Genomic DNA, 18,610 nt, shown 5'->3' with positions numbered 1-18,610 from the left:
GAAAGGGGTCAATTAATTTCAAGGATCTCTGATGTAGGCTCTTTGAGGGTCTGAGATACAAGAAATATTTCAACTGATTATAAAGAATGGGTATTTGAGAATAGTTGGCATCATCTTATATATTTAAATTAATGATCTAAAAACAATCAGATGGATATGCATAAGCCTGGGAATTGGCAGATCAATGTTATAAAAATGTTAATTCCTATGATTTTGACCCAAGTTCACGGAGTTTTTTGAAAGAAGTTCATAAGTAAAACGTCATCACTTACTTTTATGTTTCCTGAATGGTGTAGTGTTAATCACTCAGTGATGCCTGACTCTTTGCACCCCATGGACTATAGCCTGCCATGCTCCTCTGTCCAGGGGATTTCCCAGGCAAGAACACTGGAGTGGGTTGTGATTTCCTTCTTCAGGGGATCTTCCCGACCCAGGGATAGAACTTGGGTCTCCTGCATTGCAGGCAGTTTCTTTACCATTTGAGCTACAGGGAAGACCTATTTTTTGACCCAAGTTCAAGGAGTTTTTTGAAAGAAGTTCATAAGTACAATGTTATCACTTATTTTTATGTTTCCTGATTAGTGAAAGCTAAATGATATATCTTAGGAACAGATCAATTAATTTTATTGTGTTCATTTTTATATTCTGCATGGAAAAATCAATATAAAAATAAATTATTAGAGTAAATTATTAGATTAATATGGTAGTGGTCATGAAGATATTAGATATAGCTCAACAATAAAACAGCATGGCCATATACATTTTTATTGTCTGTTATCTCATTGTGTAAAGTCACAATTTATGAAGTGAAATAGTACTTTAACTCTTCTTGCCAGGTATAGCTATCTTTTCATTTGATGATTTTTAATCTTATGAATAACAGTGTCTCCTTGTTAGAGTAGAAGATACTATAGAAAGCAAATTTGAAAATGCCACTTGCATATTCCTCTTAAATTTAATCCAATGAAGATTGCTTTAAAATTATTCTGTTTATTAAATGATTAATGTCAAAGTTAGTCATTTTAATTAAAAATTTGTTTTAGGGCTGTTCATACTGAGTAGCTTAGCTATATACAGGCATCTCTGAACTCTCTTCCTATCACTGCAAGTTTTGTCTATAATATCCTGACAATATTTTTATTTCTGTAAATCTCTTAATTTATAGATACTCTGCTAGTATTTGTAATGGAGCAATATTGAATGGTTCTAACGTTTGAAGTATGTGAAGCTCTTTCACAGGGCTTTGTAGGTAGGTGATAGAGGCCTAACAAGCTCCTTCAGGAATGGTTTCATGATTTGCTCACATTTTACAAACCTTCCAGATATGTTTCTTTCTTATTTATACTTATGTTTTGAAGACCCTAGGGTTTATCCCTAATGCCTGCTGCTGCTGCTGCTAAGTCACTTCAGTTGTGTCCGACTCTGTGTGACCCCATAGACGGCAGCCCACCAGGCTCCCCTGTCCCTGGGATTCTCCAGGCAAGAACACTGGAGTGGGTTGCCATTTCCTTCTCCAATGCATGAAAGTGAAAAGTGAAAGTGAAGTCGCTCAGTCATGTCCGACTCTTAGCGACCCCATGGACCGCAGCCCACCAGGCTCCTCCATCCACAGGATCTTCCAGGCAAGAGTACTGGAGTGGGTTGCCATTGCCTCCTCCGCCTAAACCTTAATAAAGTTTGCTAAATATAATAAAATGCCATATTTAGCAAATCTGAACTACAATAAGCTTTAAAACTTAAAATGATTAAGTGAGTCTACCTTTGAATGTACTTTATAGGTTCATATATGCCCCACGAAATACAAACTTGTACAAACCTGTTATCCAAACTGAACATGTTTTATTAATTTAAAAAACTTTCATTAATTCAAAACCTTTTTGAAGTTCTTAATGACAGAATAAAAAATGATATATGGCCATATGAGGGGAAGAGATAAAATGATTGTGATTGTTTTATTTCAAAAATTGCTATCCAAGAAACTCAAGAAAATCAACTGAAAAAACCAAAAATTTTGGAAAGCCATCAGATAGTACCAAACCAAAATAATTAAAAGATTTTCATAACTCTCCCGGGTTCCCCATAATGAAAACTATTACTTTAGAAATAACACTGGGGAAAAAATTTCCTCATGCTTAATATCAGCTAAATTATAAAATGCATGGAGGAAACTAGGGACTAATTAATATGAATGAGATGACACGGGTTTGATTCTTGGGTTGGAAAGATCTCCCGGAAGAGAGCCTGGAAACCCACTCCAGTATTCTTGCCTGGATGATCCCATGGACAGAAGAGCCTGCCAGGTTATAGTCCACAGGGTTGCAGACAGTGGGATGTGACTGAAGCAACTTAGCATGCACATAGATGTCTTAATAAGCATGTCTAAAACCTTATATTACACATATAATAATTTTATATGAAAAGAAGACAACTGCACAGTATTTTTGATGGAAAGACTGGACAATTTAATGATATTTTAAATTACATTTTATATATAATGCAGTTCCATTGAAAACCTTAATAGAATTAATGCATTTATTTACTTTTTTCAAGTACTAAAATTGTGCTGGAGAATAAACAAGAAGAGACAGAACGTTTGAAGAAGAAAGAATTCTAATAATATAAACTAAAAGCTCTATTGATCAACAAAGCTTAATACTGGTGCAGTAGTATTTCAGTAGAAGTACATGAATGGCCTATTTTTAAAACTTGATAAAAATGGCACTCTAAGTCTGTAGGGGGAATGAAGGAGAGAAGTTTGGACAAGTACCATCACGACACGTCAGCAGTGGTTTACTGTGGGATAATGAGGCCCCAGCGTTCCTCCAGGAGAAGCAAGGAGAAGACATGCGAATATTTGGTGGGGACTTTTCCTCAAACATAGAAAGCACCTCTAATACCTGTCTGTAGTAATATAATACATAATACACTTGAAATAATTTTATTAATATGAATGGAGGTAATTTGCTAAATAAAATTGGTGACTGTACAATTGCAGAATAGTGTCAATATGAACAAATGTAGCCTAAATTAAAATATGTCTTTAATCATATATGGACCAGTTAGTATATAACACATAGACAAAAAAAAATGTTTCTGTTAAGTATTTGGGTGTCATGAACAAACATTTTTTGTTATCTATTTTATCTTCATAAATGCTAGGAAAAGTGCAACTTCATATAATATTACCAATGTAGCATGTTAAAGTTTGCCTATTATTTACTATTCCCAAATTTCTTGTTCATTTGCAGAACCTTACAATAATTATTTTAATCAAAAATACTATCCCAGTTACTCACACTAACTTTATTTTCTTATCTAAAAATGATTTAAGCATGTTAAAAAGGAAAATGGTGAACTTTTAGCAACTTTTCATTTGTACTTTCCACTTGATCCATTTACATTCACAATCCTTCTAAATTAAATTATTGGTTGCTAAATTATGACTTGATAAATTATGGATGTGAAATAGCTATCACCGATACCAACTAAAATGAAAGCCATTTGGTTAATCATGTAAATGCTGTGCTTAATTTTCTTCCTATTTTTAAACTTATTTTAACAATGAATTCAGTGATTTGAGGTTTTTTCCTTTTTTATCTAAATTGGACATCAAGACATATGTAGCAGACCTGCAGCCTTTGCAGAAATTAGTAAGCATCCGTGTGCCTAAGAGTAGCACAATGCGACCTTCCCAGCTCTCTTTGGTTTCCTCCTAGCAAGCTAAGGAGCGTCCCTGGTGAATCAGATGGTAAAGAATCTGCCTGCAATGCAGGACACCTAGGTTGGATCCCTGGGTTGGGAAGATCCCCTGGAGAAGGGAATGGCAATCCACTCCAGTATTCTTGCCTGGAGAATTCCATGGGCAGAGCAGGCTGGTGGGCTACAGTCCAAGAAGTTGCAAAGAGTCAGACACGATTGACTGAGATCTAAGACTTTCACTTTAGCAAGGTAAACAGCAACAACAGCAAAAGACAATCCCCTGCTAGAATTTAACAATGGATAAAGTCAAGGATTTTATTGTATAACCCTCTCCTAGGTTTCTCGCTTTGTGCTCTTTGAGACGCAAGCCACAATCTCGGACGTCGTGGGCGCTGTTTCTCTTCTGGGCTTCTTGGATCACAAGGATGTCCTGACTTGCCCAATTCTACCCTCCAGGACTGTCTGATGTTTCCCCAAAGAGTTAGGTTTATTTCTGTGGCCTTCCTTGTTTTCCTGGGTTCTTCATGTGATAGGCTTTCTAAGACCAGTACCTGAATGCCGTATTTGAGTGTCCCACACCATCACTGTTTTCTCCAGTGCTCATCTTTTTGATGACTTTTCTTATTTGGCTGCTCTGTGAATTCCGGGTCTTTTATGATTCTAGTGGAATAGATCTGAGCAGTTTCTTCCTTTAAAAAAAAGTTGTAAAGAAGGCTAGGAAACAGTGCATTCGGCATCCTCTCTGGAGCAGTGGAGGAGTCTGCAATAAATCCATAGAACTTACTGCGGTAGCTCTGAGCTTTGAAACAGACCAATTTGCTTTTCTTTCTGTGGGGCCTAATTCATTAGATTCCTGTTATAAAACTTTTATTGGAGAAGATGAATTGTAAAATCAACCAGAAAGAAAGAATTTGGTGATAAGGAGTATAAGTGTCATAATGTGAAGAATAAAATGCTATAGACAAAATAAAAGTATTTATTTGCTGCTGTTAGAAGTGAAACAGCTTGAAAAAGATAACAGTACTGCATTCCCAGTGATGACAAATTTCAGGGTTTTTTTCAAACCATAATATTTTGGCATGCTTCCTGTAATGGAGATGTGATTACTGATCTGTATCACTACAGTGCACATACACGTGATACATGTGTACACATTTGTACTAACACTAAGGCAGACACACACACACACATACATACGTCCATATATTCCATATATATACTATATATACATATATATAACATATGTATTTTCCTGACTAGGGAAGATGATTTGATCTGAAAATGAGGACAATTACTCCTCTTCTGTCTAAGGCCAGCGTTTGAGATAAGTCCCTTGCTCACAAGTTTCTTTCCTAGTCTGTAGATAAGATTGTTTGGCAGCATTCTTAAATATAAGAATAAATTAAATACTTGAAGAATAGAAATATTTCTACACAATTAATCAACCAGTCAAACATTAGCTATCATTCTCCATCAAATGTTATATCCTGTTTCTTACTGTTAATATCATAGTCCTCAGAATGAGAAGGGAATATAAAGCTGAGATTTTAATTTTATTATTTTCCTTTAAAATTCCAATTTATTCTGTTTTTAAAGACTTAAAATTTTGTGAAAATTACTACTCCTCCAGGAAGATCATTCTAATTGCCCTATTTACTAAAAGGGAAATTTATTAAAAGGAAATTTACCTTTCTATAACTTCTGTCTCCTTTTGTGACAGGTTCTTGAGACAAACAGGTTTTTGAAACCTATTCTTATTCTTGCTAACTTCATTTTCCTTGTCAATACCCAAACTTCTGTTAAGACGTTCCTAATTTCTGTATGTCCTCTACATGTCTACATGTATTATGTTTCTTAGCATCTTGACTTTACTTTTAATTATTATTTTCACTACAATTTACTGAGGATTCATACAAGTTTCTAGAGAACTCCAGGCACAGGAAGGTATCACAATTATGAACAAAAGGAAAGCCCTTTTCTCATGAACCTTATACTGTAGCTAGGGGAAGCAGACAAATGAACAAATAAATTAGGTCAGTTGATAAGCGTGGTAGGGAGAAGAATCAAGTAGGTAAAGAGAAGGGAGATTGATGGTGTGGGGTCTGGAAAGACTTGTCTGATGAAGTGACATCTAAGACTTGAAGGAGGGGTACAGGTGGCTGGGGAAATTGCATTCCTGCTAAGGGGACAGGGAGTGTGAATATGCTCTCCTGTCTGACATACGCTCAGAGGAAAGTAAGGAGGCTGGAGGCTGGTGTGAACTGAAGACGGTGAGAAAACGGGGAAGTGATGGGAAAGGTGGTCAAAGAGGGGCTCTGATTGATGTGGAAATAGGTCCAGGCAGCCACATTTGTAAGTGAGAAGAGTTATTAATTCCCTTTGAGAAGGTAGTGGGAGCTTGAATTTGGGTGCCAAGTTTAGGTATGATGCAACATTCTTAGGATCTAAATAGTTTGGAAGATAAAGCTGACAGGATTTGTTGAAATCTAGTTATATTTGGGGTCGCAAAAGTTTATGTGCATTCTTTTAAATCTCAAAAAGAGTTGTCTGAGACTGTTTGTATCTGAATCACATGAGGAATTTGGACATTCCATCTCATCTAGATTTATGTCCTGACAATTAGTTTTCTGTGGAATATTTTTTGCAAATTTAGTTGCAGACTTGCCCATGTGCACATATTGTTACATTCAATGATCTATTATTTACAGACTACACTTTTTTTTTTTATCCTCCATTTAAAGAAATTAGGTTGATATTTTCTAGAACTTATCAATGGGAACTTCTCTTTTCCATTATTCCTCAATAATAATGCCTAAACAATGTTGCATTTTTTAAATAAATATGATGATATGATGATCTACTTTGCACTTTCTCTCAGTGTTATGATAAATAAATCCATCCCTTCCAGGAAACTTGAATTTAATGAACATATTTCGGTGTTCAAATATAAATTTTTATTCATTGTTCTTGGACTTTAGTTTCTTTTATCCCATGCTTATTTCTTGGGTTTCTATCCTCAGTTCTTTATTCAGGAAGTAATGAGGCTCAGAGGAATCTGATGATTTGGTCACCCATGTAGAAATAATTGACAGAATTAGAATTTTAAAATGTGGAGATGTTTTAAGTGATTCCTTGTTATTGCCTTCTTATTACCTATAACCGTCTCGTGGCTGTGGATTCTTGTGATTTGAATACACTTAATTAAATTTACATGAAACCAACTCTTTTGGGACATGCTTTTTTAAAGTGTGTATTGTACATCTAAAATAGATACACACAAAGTAGTTAACAATAGCAAACACTGTTACAGTGGCCAGCTACTGTTTTATGTATTTTAACTCACATAATTTTCACAATAACCTCAAGAGGTGGCTGTTATTATCATCCCCAATGTGGAGATGAGGCAATGGTAGCATAGTGAGTGTAAGGAATGCGCCTGAAGAAACTTACACAGTGCGAAGTGGGATTGCGAGGAGCTGAACTGTGACTCTGGCTTCCGAAATCTGTGTACCACATTATGCACTGGGTTTCTTCCGGTTGAAATAACTCAAATAGTTTGATAGACTTTGTTACAGAAATCACGAGGGGGTCTTATTCACTGGTTCATTTCAGAGACTAGGACACATGCTGATAAATGCTCACTTTATTATTTCTATCAGCTGAAGTTGGCTGAGGGAAGAAGTGGTTGGAGATTGTATATATTGTATGATACCTGGGACAATGGCATAACTTCTTATTACCTAAGTCTGTTGTCATATTTCATTTTAGTTTGCCATGCTACTGAAATGGGATCCATGTGTCCTCAGGGTCTCATCTGAGGGAACAGCATTTATCTCTTCAACATAAAGCTATAGGTTCGGTGATAGTGGCAAGAATACTGTGGTGGGTAGCCATTACCTTCTTCAGGGGATCTTTCCAACCGGACCTGGATCTCCTGCATGCAGGAGGACTCCTTACCAGCTGAGCCACCAGGGAAGCCAGCTATAGAAAAATTCGAAGAGAGAGATATACAAGGGAGATATTCTACTAGATAAACGGAGGGAGAAGTAAGTAGGAGGAAAGGGATAAAGAGACCTTAATAGAATGGACTGAGATGGAAAACTTTTGCTCTGAATGCTTATCAAAACAATAGCAGGGAGCCATGCAAAATGTATTTTTGGATAATGATGGTGAAGAAAATTTCTCTTTTTAACCAAATACAGCTAATTATATGTTTAAGATATATATGCTTTATTATTAAAGGGAGTAGAAAAACATATACTTGTTTGATGAAGGAAGAAAGAGTGGTTTGAATATTATACATTATTTCCATAACAAACATGTTCCAGCATAACTACATTAGGCATTGTGGTTAGTTGTTTAAACATATTCTCATTTACTGTTTACAATGACCCAATAAGTAATACTCCATTGTCTCTATTTTACAGAAAAGAAAACTGTGACTCAGAGAAGTTCCCCAAATTGTTTGAGGCCACACAACTTGCTCAAGGTGAGATTGGGATGCAAAACCCAGATACCGAAAAATCCACTCTCCTAGCTTCCTGGTTACACTTGTTATATGTTTGGATTCAGGGAGTGTGTATAGAGCAGAAAAAGCAAAAGGGAAAGAAAAAGATTCATCTGTTGATTAAAACTTTGGGCTTCAGAGGAGAAACAACATTACTTTAGTGGCCATACCAGCAACAGTATTTATTCTGAAGAAATGAGAACCAAAGACATGTTATGCATGTACTATTAATACATCAGTTATTGAACAATTTCAGTAAATGCAGAGTTCTCTTTCTGCTTTTCCTGCCCACCTCATAGGCTCACACAAGAAAATATTAATTTGTGTATATATATACATCTATACCTATATATAGTAGACTATATATATGTACTCATGGCCAAGCTGCATTCCTATCGTTGAAGTTAAATTGTATATGCAAGACTGTTTGATTTCTTTCTTTTTGAAATTATTTACCACAACTGTTTTCAGGGAACCTCCGTCAAGCAAATAGTTAATACGTTATCTAGCCACCAAAAACAGGCTTTTAAAATATCATTGGACTATAAACTGTTCGCATAATTGAATCGACACTCATGGTGAACAGGTTACTTTATGTCATATTAAAACCGTGAGACAGAAGAACGAAAACTCCATAAGGTACATGTGGATGGGTTTGTTGAAATCAAGGCAAATAAAATCTCTTATTGGATGAAGAGCTTTTTTTTCTCTTTTTTTAGAAAAAATACCGTGTTAGAAAGAGTATATATTTTTCTCTCTAAATTCTCCCTTGTTGCTTAATTATTTTGAGGCCATTTGTTTTTGCATGAGATTTATAATTTGTAGAGACTGGTATTTGACAAGCACACATATTTTGATATAGATTTCTATCAAATATTGTCCCTTGTCTTTATTAATGTAATCAAGTATTATATTTGTAAATGAAGCAATTAGAATAAAGAAAAAGAAGGAACGAGGAGAAGATACTGGCTTGTTTAAAGGTTTTAGGAAGTTCTTTAAAATTTTAAAAAGTATGTCATTCAAAAGAAAGATAATTTATTTAGAATGTTAAAGAATTATGTATATTAAATCTTGAGTCAATAGTTCAATAGCCAGTGGGTGAAAAATTGGGAAAACCAAGATATTCTTAAAACTAAAAGTTTTCAGATTTATTATAATCTTCTCACAGCCCAGAATCCCTCTAAGTAGTTCACTGTAAGAGATGAATTACATAATTAAATTAAAATTTGTTTTGTTGTCTATATTATTAGTCTTAGGAAGAAAAATATACTCACTGATTGAAATGAACCAGGGGAGAAGAGACTAGTTGAACTTGGAATTGGGGGGAATTTTGCTCCCAGCTCTGTGCACATAGGTGAATGATACTGTATATATTATTTGGAAAAATAAGAAAATGCTGAAAATTTGTTACATGGTAAAAAAAATCTAGAGATAAGTTGGAATCCTAATTACATGAATTTTACCTGATATGAAAAGTATCTCATCTGATTCCTATAAATATCTATGGGGGGAAAAGTTAATCTCTAGTTCACAAAAGAAAAAATTAGAATGCAAACTGGAGGAAATTAACAAAAAAGTTAGAGCTCTAAATACACAATTGTTATGATTTTAGTGTGCTTAATGGAATGCTATCAAGCACATGCTCACCTAAGTAACAGTAAGGTTGAGAAATTAAGCCTCACACCTAACAAAGAATCAACAAAAGCAACAGTTTGTGATTTGTATGCCCAGAAAAAATCTTAACATTTTCTGAAAAATAGAGAGAGCCTTTAGATGCAGTGGGAAAACAAAAGAAAAACAAATAAAAATCTTAATAAAGTATAAATCCAAAGTTGAATCCTGAAATAAACTATGTAAAAATTATTGGTTCTCTTTAGGATTATATTTGAATTGTTTGCTTAAAACCACAAACAAACAAAAACAAAGATCTTCCATTTCCTTTGAAGACATTGAATTATGTCAAGCATAATTTCTCAAAAATTATAGAGGAAAGGAATGTTATTTACAGCCTGTAGAAAAATTACTCTGGAGGAAGGATGAATTCATAGGTAATGTTCCAAATTTACTTTGATTTTCTGTTCTGCTCAGATTTTACCCTCATGTATCACTGAAAAGATTAACAAAGCTTTAACATATCTTCACTGACAAATGAGACAAAAATTCAACTAGCATGACAACAATTTCCAAATGGGAGAGTAACCTTCAAGTCTAAGACAGGAAGAGTATCATTTCTTCTCCAGAAATTAATTTTTGGATGACATGACTGAGAAATAGGGTTTAATTTAGAGAATTTGTGGTGTTTAAAGAGGTAAATTTTAGATTACATTTCTTCTGTTAAATAGGCATTAAAAACATAATCTTCTGCATTAGTATATGCACTGGCATATATAAAAGTCTATGCTTTAAATGACTGACATATACTACATAAAAGGCGCAAGTGCCTCACTCTACCTGTAAACACATATTTGTATTTTCATTCCAGTCTTATCAATAAAGTTTTTTTGTTTTTCTTCTGGGGATAGTGAAAAAAATATATAAATACTACATCATTATCAAAGTGGAAATACCTAGATTAATAGTATGGTAAGATTTTTACCCATGGAAAGATGGCCTTACACACAGTAGTTAATACTATGTAAAGTATGCACTTTCACATTCATTGATCCCCCAAATCTCTGATAGATGGTGTTGGAGCCAGAATGCAAAATTCACCGAGACTGGCAGGTTGGCCAGATAAAATACTATTATGAGCTAATTGCAGATGGTATCCTCCTACAAGATCAAAACAGACCAAGCATGTGGGAGGTTACAACTTCACAACTTGGGCAAGTCAAGGACATTCCTAAAGAGGATTAACAGAGGAAAACGTGTGGGCTAAATAGAATAAATAATAACTGCTCAAAATAAGAATATAAGATTACACTGATAATTTCACAGCAAATGCAAAATTGTTTTCAAATTAGCAAGGGAAAATGTACACCCTTAATTCTGATATTAGGTTCCTACCAGCCTCATTTACAGACATCACAGTCTTTTTCATTTTTTTTTTTTTTCACAGCCTTTTTCTTAAAATTTCAACTTGTCACTTGCATATAATCAGGGTTCTCAGTAAAACATAGTTTCCAAAATGTTATGGTTAACAGAGGAACTGGGTTGTGTCATGATCCCCACACTGGAAGCTGGGTAGTGCCATAAAACCCCACATTATTTCCCAAAAGCTCACATAGGAATTATGCTAGTAATCGCCAATGCGTGCATATCTAATCGTTTCCATTTTTATGAAAAAGATAGGAGATTTATTCACACGGTCCTCTATTGACAATCACAGGTGCAGTAAAGGGATAAAAGATGGGGTTTCTTGTCTGTTTCACAGTAAAAGTCAGTATCTTGTGAGCCTTAGCTCTCCTCTGCAGGGCTATCTCACTTTCTGAAGCTCCTGTCTCAGCCACGATGGCAGAGGCTGGCCCAGTCTGTGTAACAGTTTGGACAACTCCACATTATGATCTCGGTAGTAATTAGAGAGGAAGGTTCTAGACTGAAAGCAAAAGGAAGACAAAGGAAGTTATTAGTTCATTAAATGAGATTGTGCAAATTTATTAAGAAAATCTATGGCAATGGGACTGAATATAAAACAGGCATTTCTTTCTCTTTTCCCATGGATGCCATTTATTTTTACCTTTAGGAAAGATTTGACAGAAGTAAAGTTGCAAAATAAAAATGGGTCCAGGAATAACTTATATATCTTATTTTTCCTAGAGCATTTGGAGAATTAGCTTTTTTGAATTTTTTAAACTGAAGTATAATTTGACTTACAATATTGTATCAGTTTTGGGTATACAACATTGAGTCAATATTTTTATACATTAAATACCATCTGTCAGGGAGGAGGGCATGGCATCCCACTCAATATAAAGCACACTTATTTATTGAGGGACTGATGAAGAGGTTGATGAGAGGCATGTAATACTAAAGAAGAATGAGATAAGTAGGGACCAGATGTGGCACAAAATCTAGAGAAAAGAAACACCTATGTTTATGAAATTGGTCATTTTCTGTAAAATTGGGTCACAACATCAAGATAATCAGTCAACATAATCGTAAAAGCTGAATTTCATGATTAAACAAATAACTTGCCATGTTATAAAATGCTTTCTATATTTATTTAGTACCAAAACAGATTTTTTGAAAAAACCATTAAGCTTTTCTACTTCACAAATATTATAAGGTCTTATTATAAAGGTCCTTATAGTGATCTTTCCTGGGATTCTTATGTTCCTAACCAAGCTGGAGTGATTGGCAATTTTTAGATGAGTGGCTGAAAAAAGGATTATAAAATATATCTGTGGTTTTAGTTTATTTTATTCCAAGAAGACAAAAATCTTGTAAATGGGTTATTTTTTCCTTTGGATGTCACTTATCTCATATTAGAACCCATTTAACATAGTTCTGTGTCTTTTTGATAAAATAATAGAAGTGAATGTTTTTCCTGTGAAATATAGGCAGCTGTTTCCATTTGGTCAAACTTACACCATCTCTCTTAAACCCTTCCCAATATTTTAGCACAAATTAGTTTCTTTCTTCCAAAAATTCCCTTAGCAACTTTTGTATACTGTGGAAATGGATTCAAGATAGCTACTTTTTTTGTATCATTCACTAGATTTTTCACTACATTTCTTCCCTTCAAGTGGATTGTGAACACTTCAAATTCTGGATAAGATGTTTATAGAAGTAGTGGAGTCGTTACATTGATTTCTTGGTAGATCAACGTGATTTTTGAAGCCTTTTTGAAATTATTGGGTTCAAAGGTAGTTTGAGGACCTTCTGGTTCTTCTATTTCCATAGTAACGCCTAATCATTTCCATCCTCCTTATGCCCACACTGTCTTAGGAGAGATAAATCATTATATCTGCTCAGTTGATTGCTAACTAGTTTCCCAATCCTTCTGTCTCCTCATACTATAACTTTTACTGATAGATTTTTCTCCCCTGCCTTTTTACAGTTTGATATTGTTTTATATATTTTATTATAAACAAGTGACCATAACTAATTTACTCTCCTATAATAAACCGAGGCTCATAACTGTTTTATCCTGCATCCTATTTGTGACATTTTGAATTATAATAAGAAATATATAGTTGGTCATTGACTCCATTCCTGGCACAAGGCTCACTTGGAATATCCTAAGTGAGATAGTGATAAAGGTATACTTTGTTATGTTAATGAGGTGGCTTTTTGTTGTTGTTGTTAAGTCACTCAGTCATGTTCAACTCTTTGTGACCACATGGACTGCAGCATGCCAGGCTTCCATGTCCCTCACCATCTCCTGAAGTTTGTCCAAGTTCAAGTCCATTGCATCGGTGATGCTGTCAAGTCATCTCATCCTCTGATAATCTTCATTTCCTTCTGTCCTCAATCTTTCCCCAGCATCAGGGACTTTTCCAATCAGTCAGCTGTTTGCATCAGATGACAAAATACTGGAGTTTCAGCTTCAGCATCAGTCCTTCCAAGGAGTATTCAGGGCTGATTTCCCTGAAGACTGACTGGTTTGATCTTGCTGTCCAAGGGACCCTCAGGATTCTTCTCCAGCATCACAGTTTGAAGGCAGCAATTCTTTGGTGCTCCGTCTACTTTATGCCTCCAGTTCTCACAACCGTACCTAGCCACTGGGAAGACCATAGCCTTGACTATATGGACGTTCGTCAGCAGAGTAATGTCTCTGCTTTTCAACATGCTCTCTAGGTTTGTTATAGCTTTCCTGCCAAGAAGTAAATGTCTTCTGATTTCATGGCTGCAGTCACCATCCATGGTAATTTCAGAGCTCAAGAAGAGGAAATCTATCACTACTTCCACCTTTTCTCCCTCTGTTTGCCATAAAGTAAAGGTGCCGAATGCAATGATCTCAGGTTTTTTTTAATATTTAGTTTTAAATTGGCTCTTTAACTCTCCTCCTTCACCCTCAAGAGGCTGTTTAGTTCCTCTTAATTTTCTGACATTAGAGTGGTATCATCTGGATATCTGAGGTGCTTGCTGTTTTTCCTTGTGGGACCTGACACTCTCTCTCTCTGTAGACAGTGTCAGTATTTTGTTGAGTTGTGGAGACCCAGCTGGTGTCTGAGCCTTGCTTGGTGATATGGAAAAACCTCCCCATCACATGTTGTAACTGTTGATCAGAACAGTTTACTGTCCACGGCTCAACTCAGTACCATGCATGTTATAGGCACTGGATATACATATTTAATATGTAATGATAATACTTATTTATTTTATACAAAATCCTTGTTTACTAGATTATTTGTTTGAGCCCTTTACATATTTGGAAAGAAGTTACTGTTCAGTATTTATATGTGAATTGCATCCCAACAGCATACAATTCCCATAAATATCTCCTAATCATCTCTATCTGTTGGTCTATCACTCTGCTAAATATATAAAACTTGATAGCAAAGAAAGACAAGAAAAAGGAATCAAATTTATTGTCTACTAATTTTGAAATAGTTGTATATACAGGGTTCTACTGTAACAGGAAAGGATTAATTCTGACTCCATGTTGGAACTGTTCCTTTGACTTGCTTTCCATTGCTTTTGTCATTATAATCTTACATTATAAGATCCTCTGGCCTGCCTCAGAGAATCCTGCCCCTCTGCCTGACTGTTAAACTAAAGTGCCTTTGTTCAGAGCTCCGTCCACCTGTAGATGGTAGGAAGAAATTAACACATCCCTCCGCCTGAGGCTTGCCATTCTAGGAAATGTTTGCAAGATTAATGGCCTTTTTACTTTGTTTCCTCACTTTCTCCCATCTCTGATCCATAAAAGAACCTGGCATCCAGACCCAGATAAGATGGTCATTTTGAGATTATTAGTCTGCCATCTTCTCTGTCAGTCAGCTTTTGGAATAAAGTCATATTCCTGGTCCCAACACCTCCTCGTTCAGATTCATTGGCCTATTGTGCTGCAAGCAGAGCATGGTTGGACTCAACACTACCAGAGAATTTCAAAGATAAGGAAAATATTACCTCTGGATCCATGGGTGGATACTTTCGACCTTTGCTTTTTCCAAGGCATTTGGTCTTTCCTCCTTCCAGTAGCTGACACCAAAAGCCCTTTTGGGGATCAAAACTACAAAAGATCACATATATAAATGAATATAAAGATATAATGATTTATAAATTATATACAGAATTTTGAGAGAAACTCACCAATCGTGCAATGGAAATGCACTTTCATATATTCATTGCTTTGATTTAATTTAATTCAATTCTATAAATATTCATTGAATCAATTTGAGAGAATTTACTTGAAATTAAATAAACTATATATTATATATTTTTGAATATTTCTAATGTAATGAAAAAGGACATATGGATATTTAGTCTTTTCTTATGATGAAATTATTGGGTTTTTATATTTTACCTATTCATCCATAAAAGATCAAGGATGAATCAATAAAACTACAATCATATATACAGGATTTTATAATATTTATTTTCTTATTTATGTGATTTCCCTGTCAAAATACATTAGCAAATTTCTTTGAAATCATTCAATAGTATATATTAAGGTGACAATATAATGTAAATATATTTCTTTGAATACAACATGAATTTTAAAGTTTCTAAGAAAAATATTAATTTTTTTAACAGTTCAAAACATTTACAGTTTTCAAGGAGGAAATTAAAAGGCTAAAGATATAATATTTTTCCAGAGAAAATAAGACACAGGTTATACAAATGGTGTGGAGAAGGCAATGGCAACCCACTCCAGTACTCTTGCCTGGGAAATCACATGGACGGAGGAGCCTGGTAGGCTACAGTCCATGGGATCGCAAAGAGTCGGACACGGCTGAGCGACTTCACTTTCACTTTTCACTTTCATGCACTGGAGAAGGAAATGGCAACCCACTCCAGTGTTCTTGCCTGGAGAATCCCAGGGTCAGGGAAGCCTGCTGGGCTGCTGTCTATGGGGTCACACAGAGTCGGACACGACTGATGTGATTTAGCAGCAGCAGCATACAAATGGTGAGTGGAACATTAGACAGCTCTTCATTTCTTTTGTTGAAGGTGAATGATTCTATTGGACCATTCAGATCTCAATACTCATAAAAAAAATTCTAACATTGTTTTGCGTCCTTGGCTGCACCAAGTTACAAAAGAAAGAATGTGTAACCTAATTATTTGTTTAAACTCAGATATGTAAGAATTTTTGTTTAGGACTAACAAGGTAGGAAAAAGGAAAGAATAAACCAAATAGGAAGGGAAATTTTAAATTTACTGCTATGGGAATTGCTGCATGCATAAAACACCGAAAAGGTTTGCATTTTTGTTGCTCAGCAGATGTTTTAGAAGGATGAAGCATAATTGACTAGGATGTAAAGTTAATTAGTTGCAGAATATTTTGTTGCCCTGGGCCCATTCCTATAATACCGATGCACCTGCAATTTGCTTCTGCACATATGTGAACTCATTTAGGGGGAGAGGGAAATTTTCTTCACAGTTCCCTGCCCAATCTATTATTAGAGACCTGATCCGCATAGTCCAGGTTGTCCTAGTACATGTTATCAATTAAAATTAAATACATCACTGGGTAAATGGATAAAAGGAAGACAGAGTCATTTCCAACCTGGACATTTCCAATCTGCATCTTGCCTATCATAGGCCTTTCTTTGGTTTTCATTAATCTCCCAAGAGGAAAAACAATTTGGCATGCTATGCAAAATGAGATGGGGGAGGCGGCATAACGGTGCCCCTAAACAGCATCTCTGCCTCAGGATGAGAATGTTTAACTGCATTAAGGTAAAATACAGCTTTGGCAACCAAGCCAAGATATTTACACACACAGAGCATCTCCTCTGCTCTTGGGTGAGCAGAGGTCTCAGGACGGGCTCCCGTCTCTCTCATTCTCCAAACAGCTGTTATGAGGCAGAGCTTAATATGATCTGAGGAAGGAGAGCCCTCCAGACTATTGAAAGTCATTCTTTTAGATAAGGCTGTTAAAACCTTGAGTCCACATTATTTTGCTGTCCTGGTATCATTTATTGCATTGACAATGTTATAAACATGAGGTCTAACAAAGGGCATTTATTCCTGCTAAGTTATATCAATTCCTTGTTTTATGGTTTGGTTTTAGTAGGCATGAAATTATGAAATTAAGATGCAAAGCCTTTCTCAAATAACTGTTAGATAACTTGAGGACATGAGCTGGTTGCCACAAGAGTTCTTTTATTACACTGAACATCACTGTAGTTATTAATTTTTGTGATGTGTGAGACATAGTAAAAACCAAATATTCTGTACTTGTTTGTAATCTCTTCTTTAAAAGTATGATTTTACAGGTTTATTGAACCATAAGGAACTATTTGTAGTAAACAGGCTAAAATCATGCCCTGAACTACTGCAGGGAGTAAGGGGAGGCCGTGCTGACATCAATGACTCTTCATGTAAATATATTAGAGGACGCTCTGTCTACTTAATCAACAGGGGCCATGCCGTGTGTCATTTCCATGTGTAGGTAAAAACTTTATTAGACGTGTTTTAGTGGATAAGGAAAAAACCCAATCTTATTATTGCTTTCCCTGCCCCTCCATTACCCTCTCTAATTGTCTAATTGCTGATTCTAATCTGCTGTGAACTGGGAAATTATGTAATCAGGCTTGTTAAAATTTTGCCTAAAACATAATAGGCTTTATATCAGGCCTCATGAAGGAGTCAAGTACACGACCTTTTAAATGTATATTTTGACAGCTTGGAGCTTTTGCTTTTGTTTGTTATTTTGCCTCTTTCCTTCTTTGTTGCATTTTTAATTACCCAAAGTACATAATTTTATTTCCCAAGCTGACTGCAACCATAACCCCCTCCCCACCTCCATTCTCTTCTGCAGCATGCCCTTCCCCTCCCCAGCAAGAGGAGGAGGCTCCTTTCCCTCCTTGTGGCTTTGGACTGGCTCTAGTGACTTGCTTGCAATCAATAGAATATGGTGTAAGTGATGCTGCATGACTTGCAAGACTAGGTCAGAGAAGGCCTTGAACCATGTTCCCTCCACATCTCATTCCCTCTCAGAACACACAGTCACTACCAGGGGGTGGGAGTGGTAAAGAACCTCAGAGACTCAGATTCGATCCCAGGGGCCCTAAGATCCCCTGGAGGAGAGCATGGCAACCCACTCCAGTATTCTTGCCTGGAGAATCCCACGGACAGAGGAGCCTGGTGGGCTATGTCCATGGGGTTCCAAAGAGTTGGACATGACTGAAGTGACTTAGGATGCTCACTGCAAGAAAGCCACCCAGAGAGATTTCCCCCCATTGAGCTCAGCTTTGAGCCATCCAGTCTAAGAGCCAAAGATGTGAGTGAAGAAGCCTCCAGAAAACTCCAGTCTCCAGCCATTCAAGTCATACCTAGATATTCATGTCT

At 35.9% G+C, this 18,610-nt stretch overlaps 1 protein-coding gene across 2 annotated transcripts in view; it reads right to left on the bottom strand.

Annotated features, from left to right (window-relative positions):
* Window positions 1–11,575: 11,575 nt before the first annotated feature.
* The window catches only part of LOC122673402 (bifunctional heparan sulfate N-deacetylase/N-sulfotransferase 4), a 298,043-nt gene continuing 291,008 nt past the window's right edge, over window positions 11,576–18,610 (bottom strand). For both annotated transcript variants that reach the window (XM_043871154.1, XM_043871156.1), the window contains 2 exons: window positions 15,221–15,323; window positions 11,576–11,741 (listed from right to left, as the gene is read on the bottom strand). In XM_043871154.1, coding sequence (XP_043727089.1) covers window positions 11,622–11,741; window positions 15,221–15,323 — 223 coding nt within the window. In that variant the 3' untranslated portion in view covers window positions 11,576–11,621. The remainder of the gene's footprint in view (window positions 11,742–15,220; window positions 15,324–18,610) is intronic.

Source organism: Cervus elaphus, chromosome 17, assembly GCF_910594005.1.
Source record: "Cervus elaphus chromosome 17, mCerEla1.1, whole genome shotgun sequence".
NCBI lineage: Eukaryota > Metazoa > Chordata > Mammalia > Artiodactyla > Cervidae > Cervus > Cervus elaphus.
The sequence above is the reverse complement of the archived record's forward strand: the minus strand, read 5'-3'. Positions and strand labels throughout refer to the sequence as shown.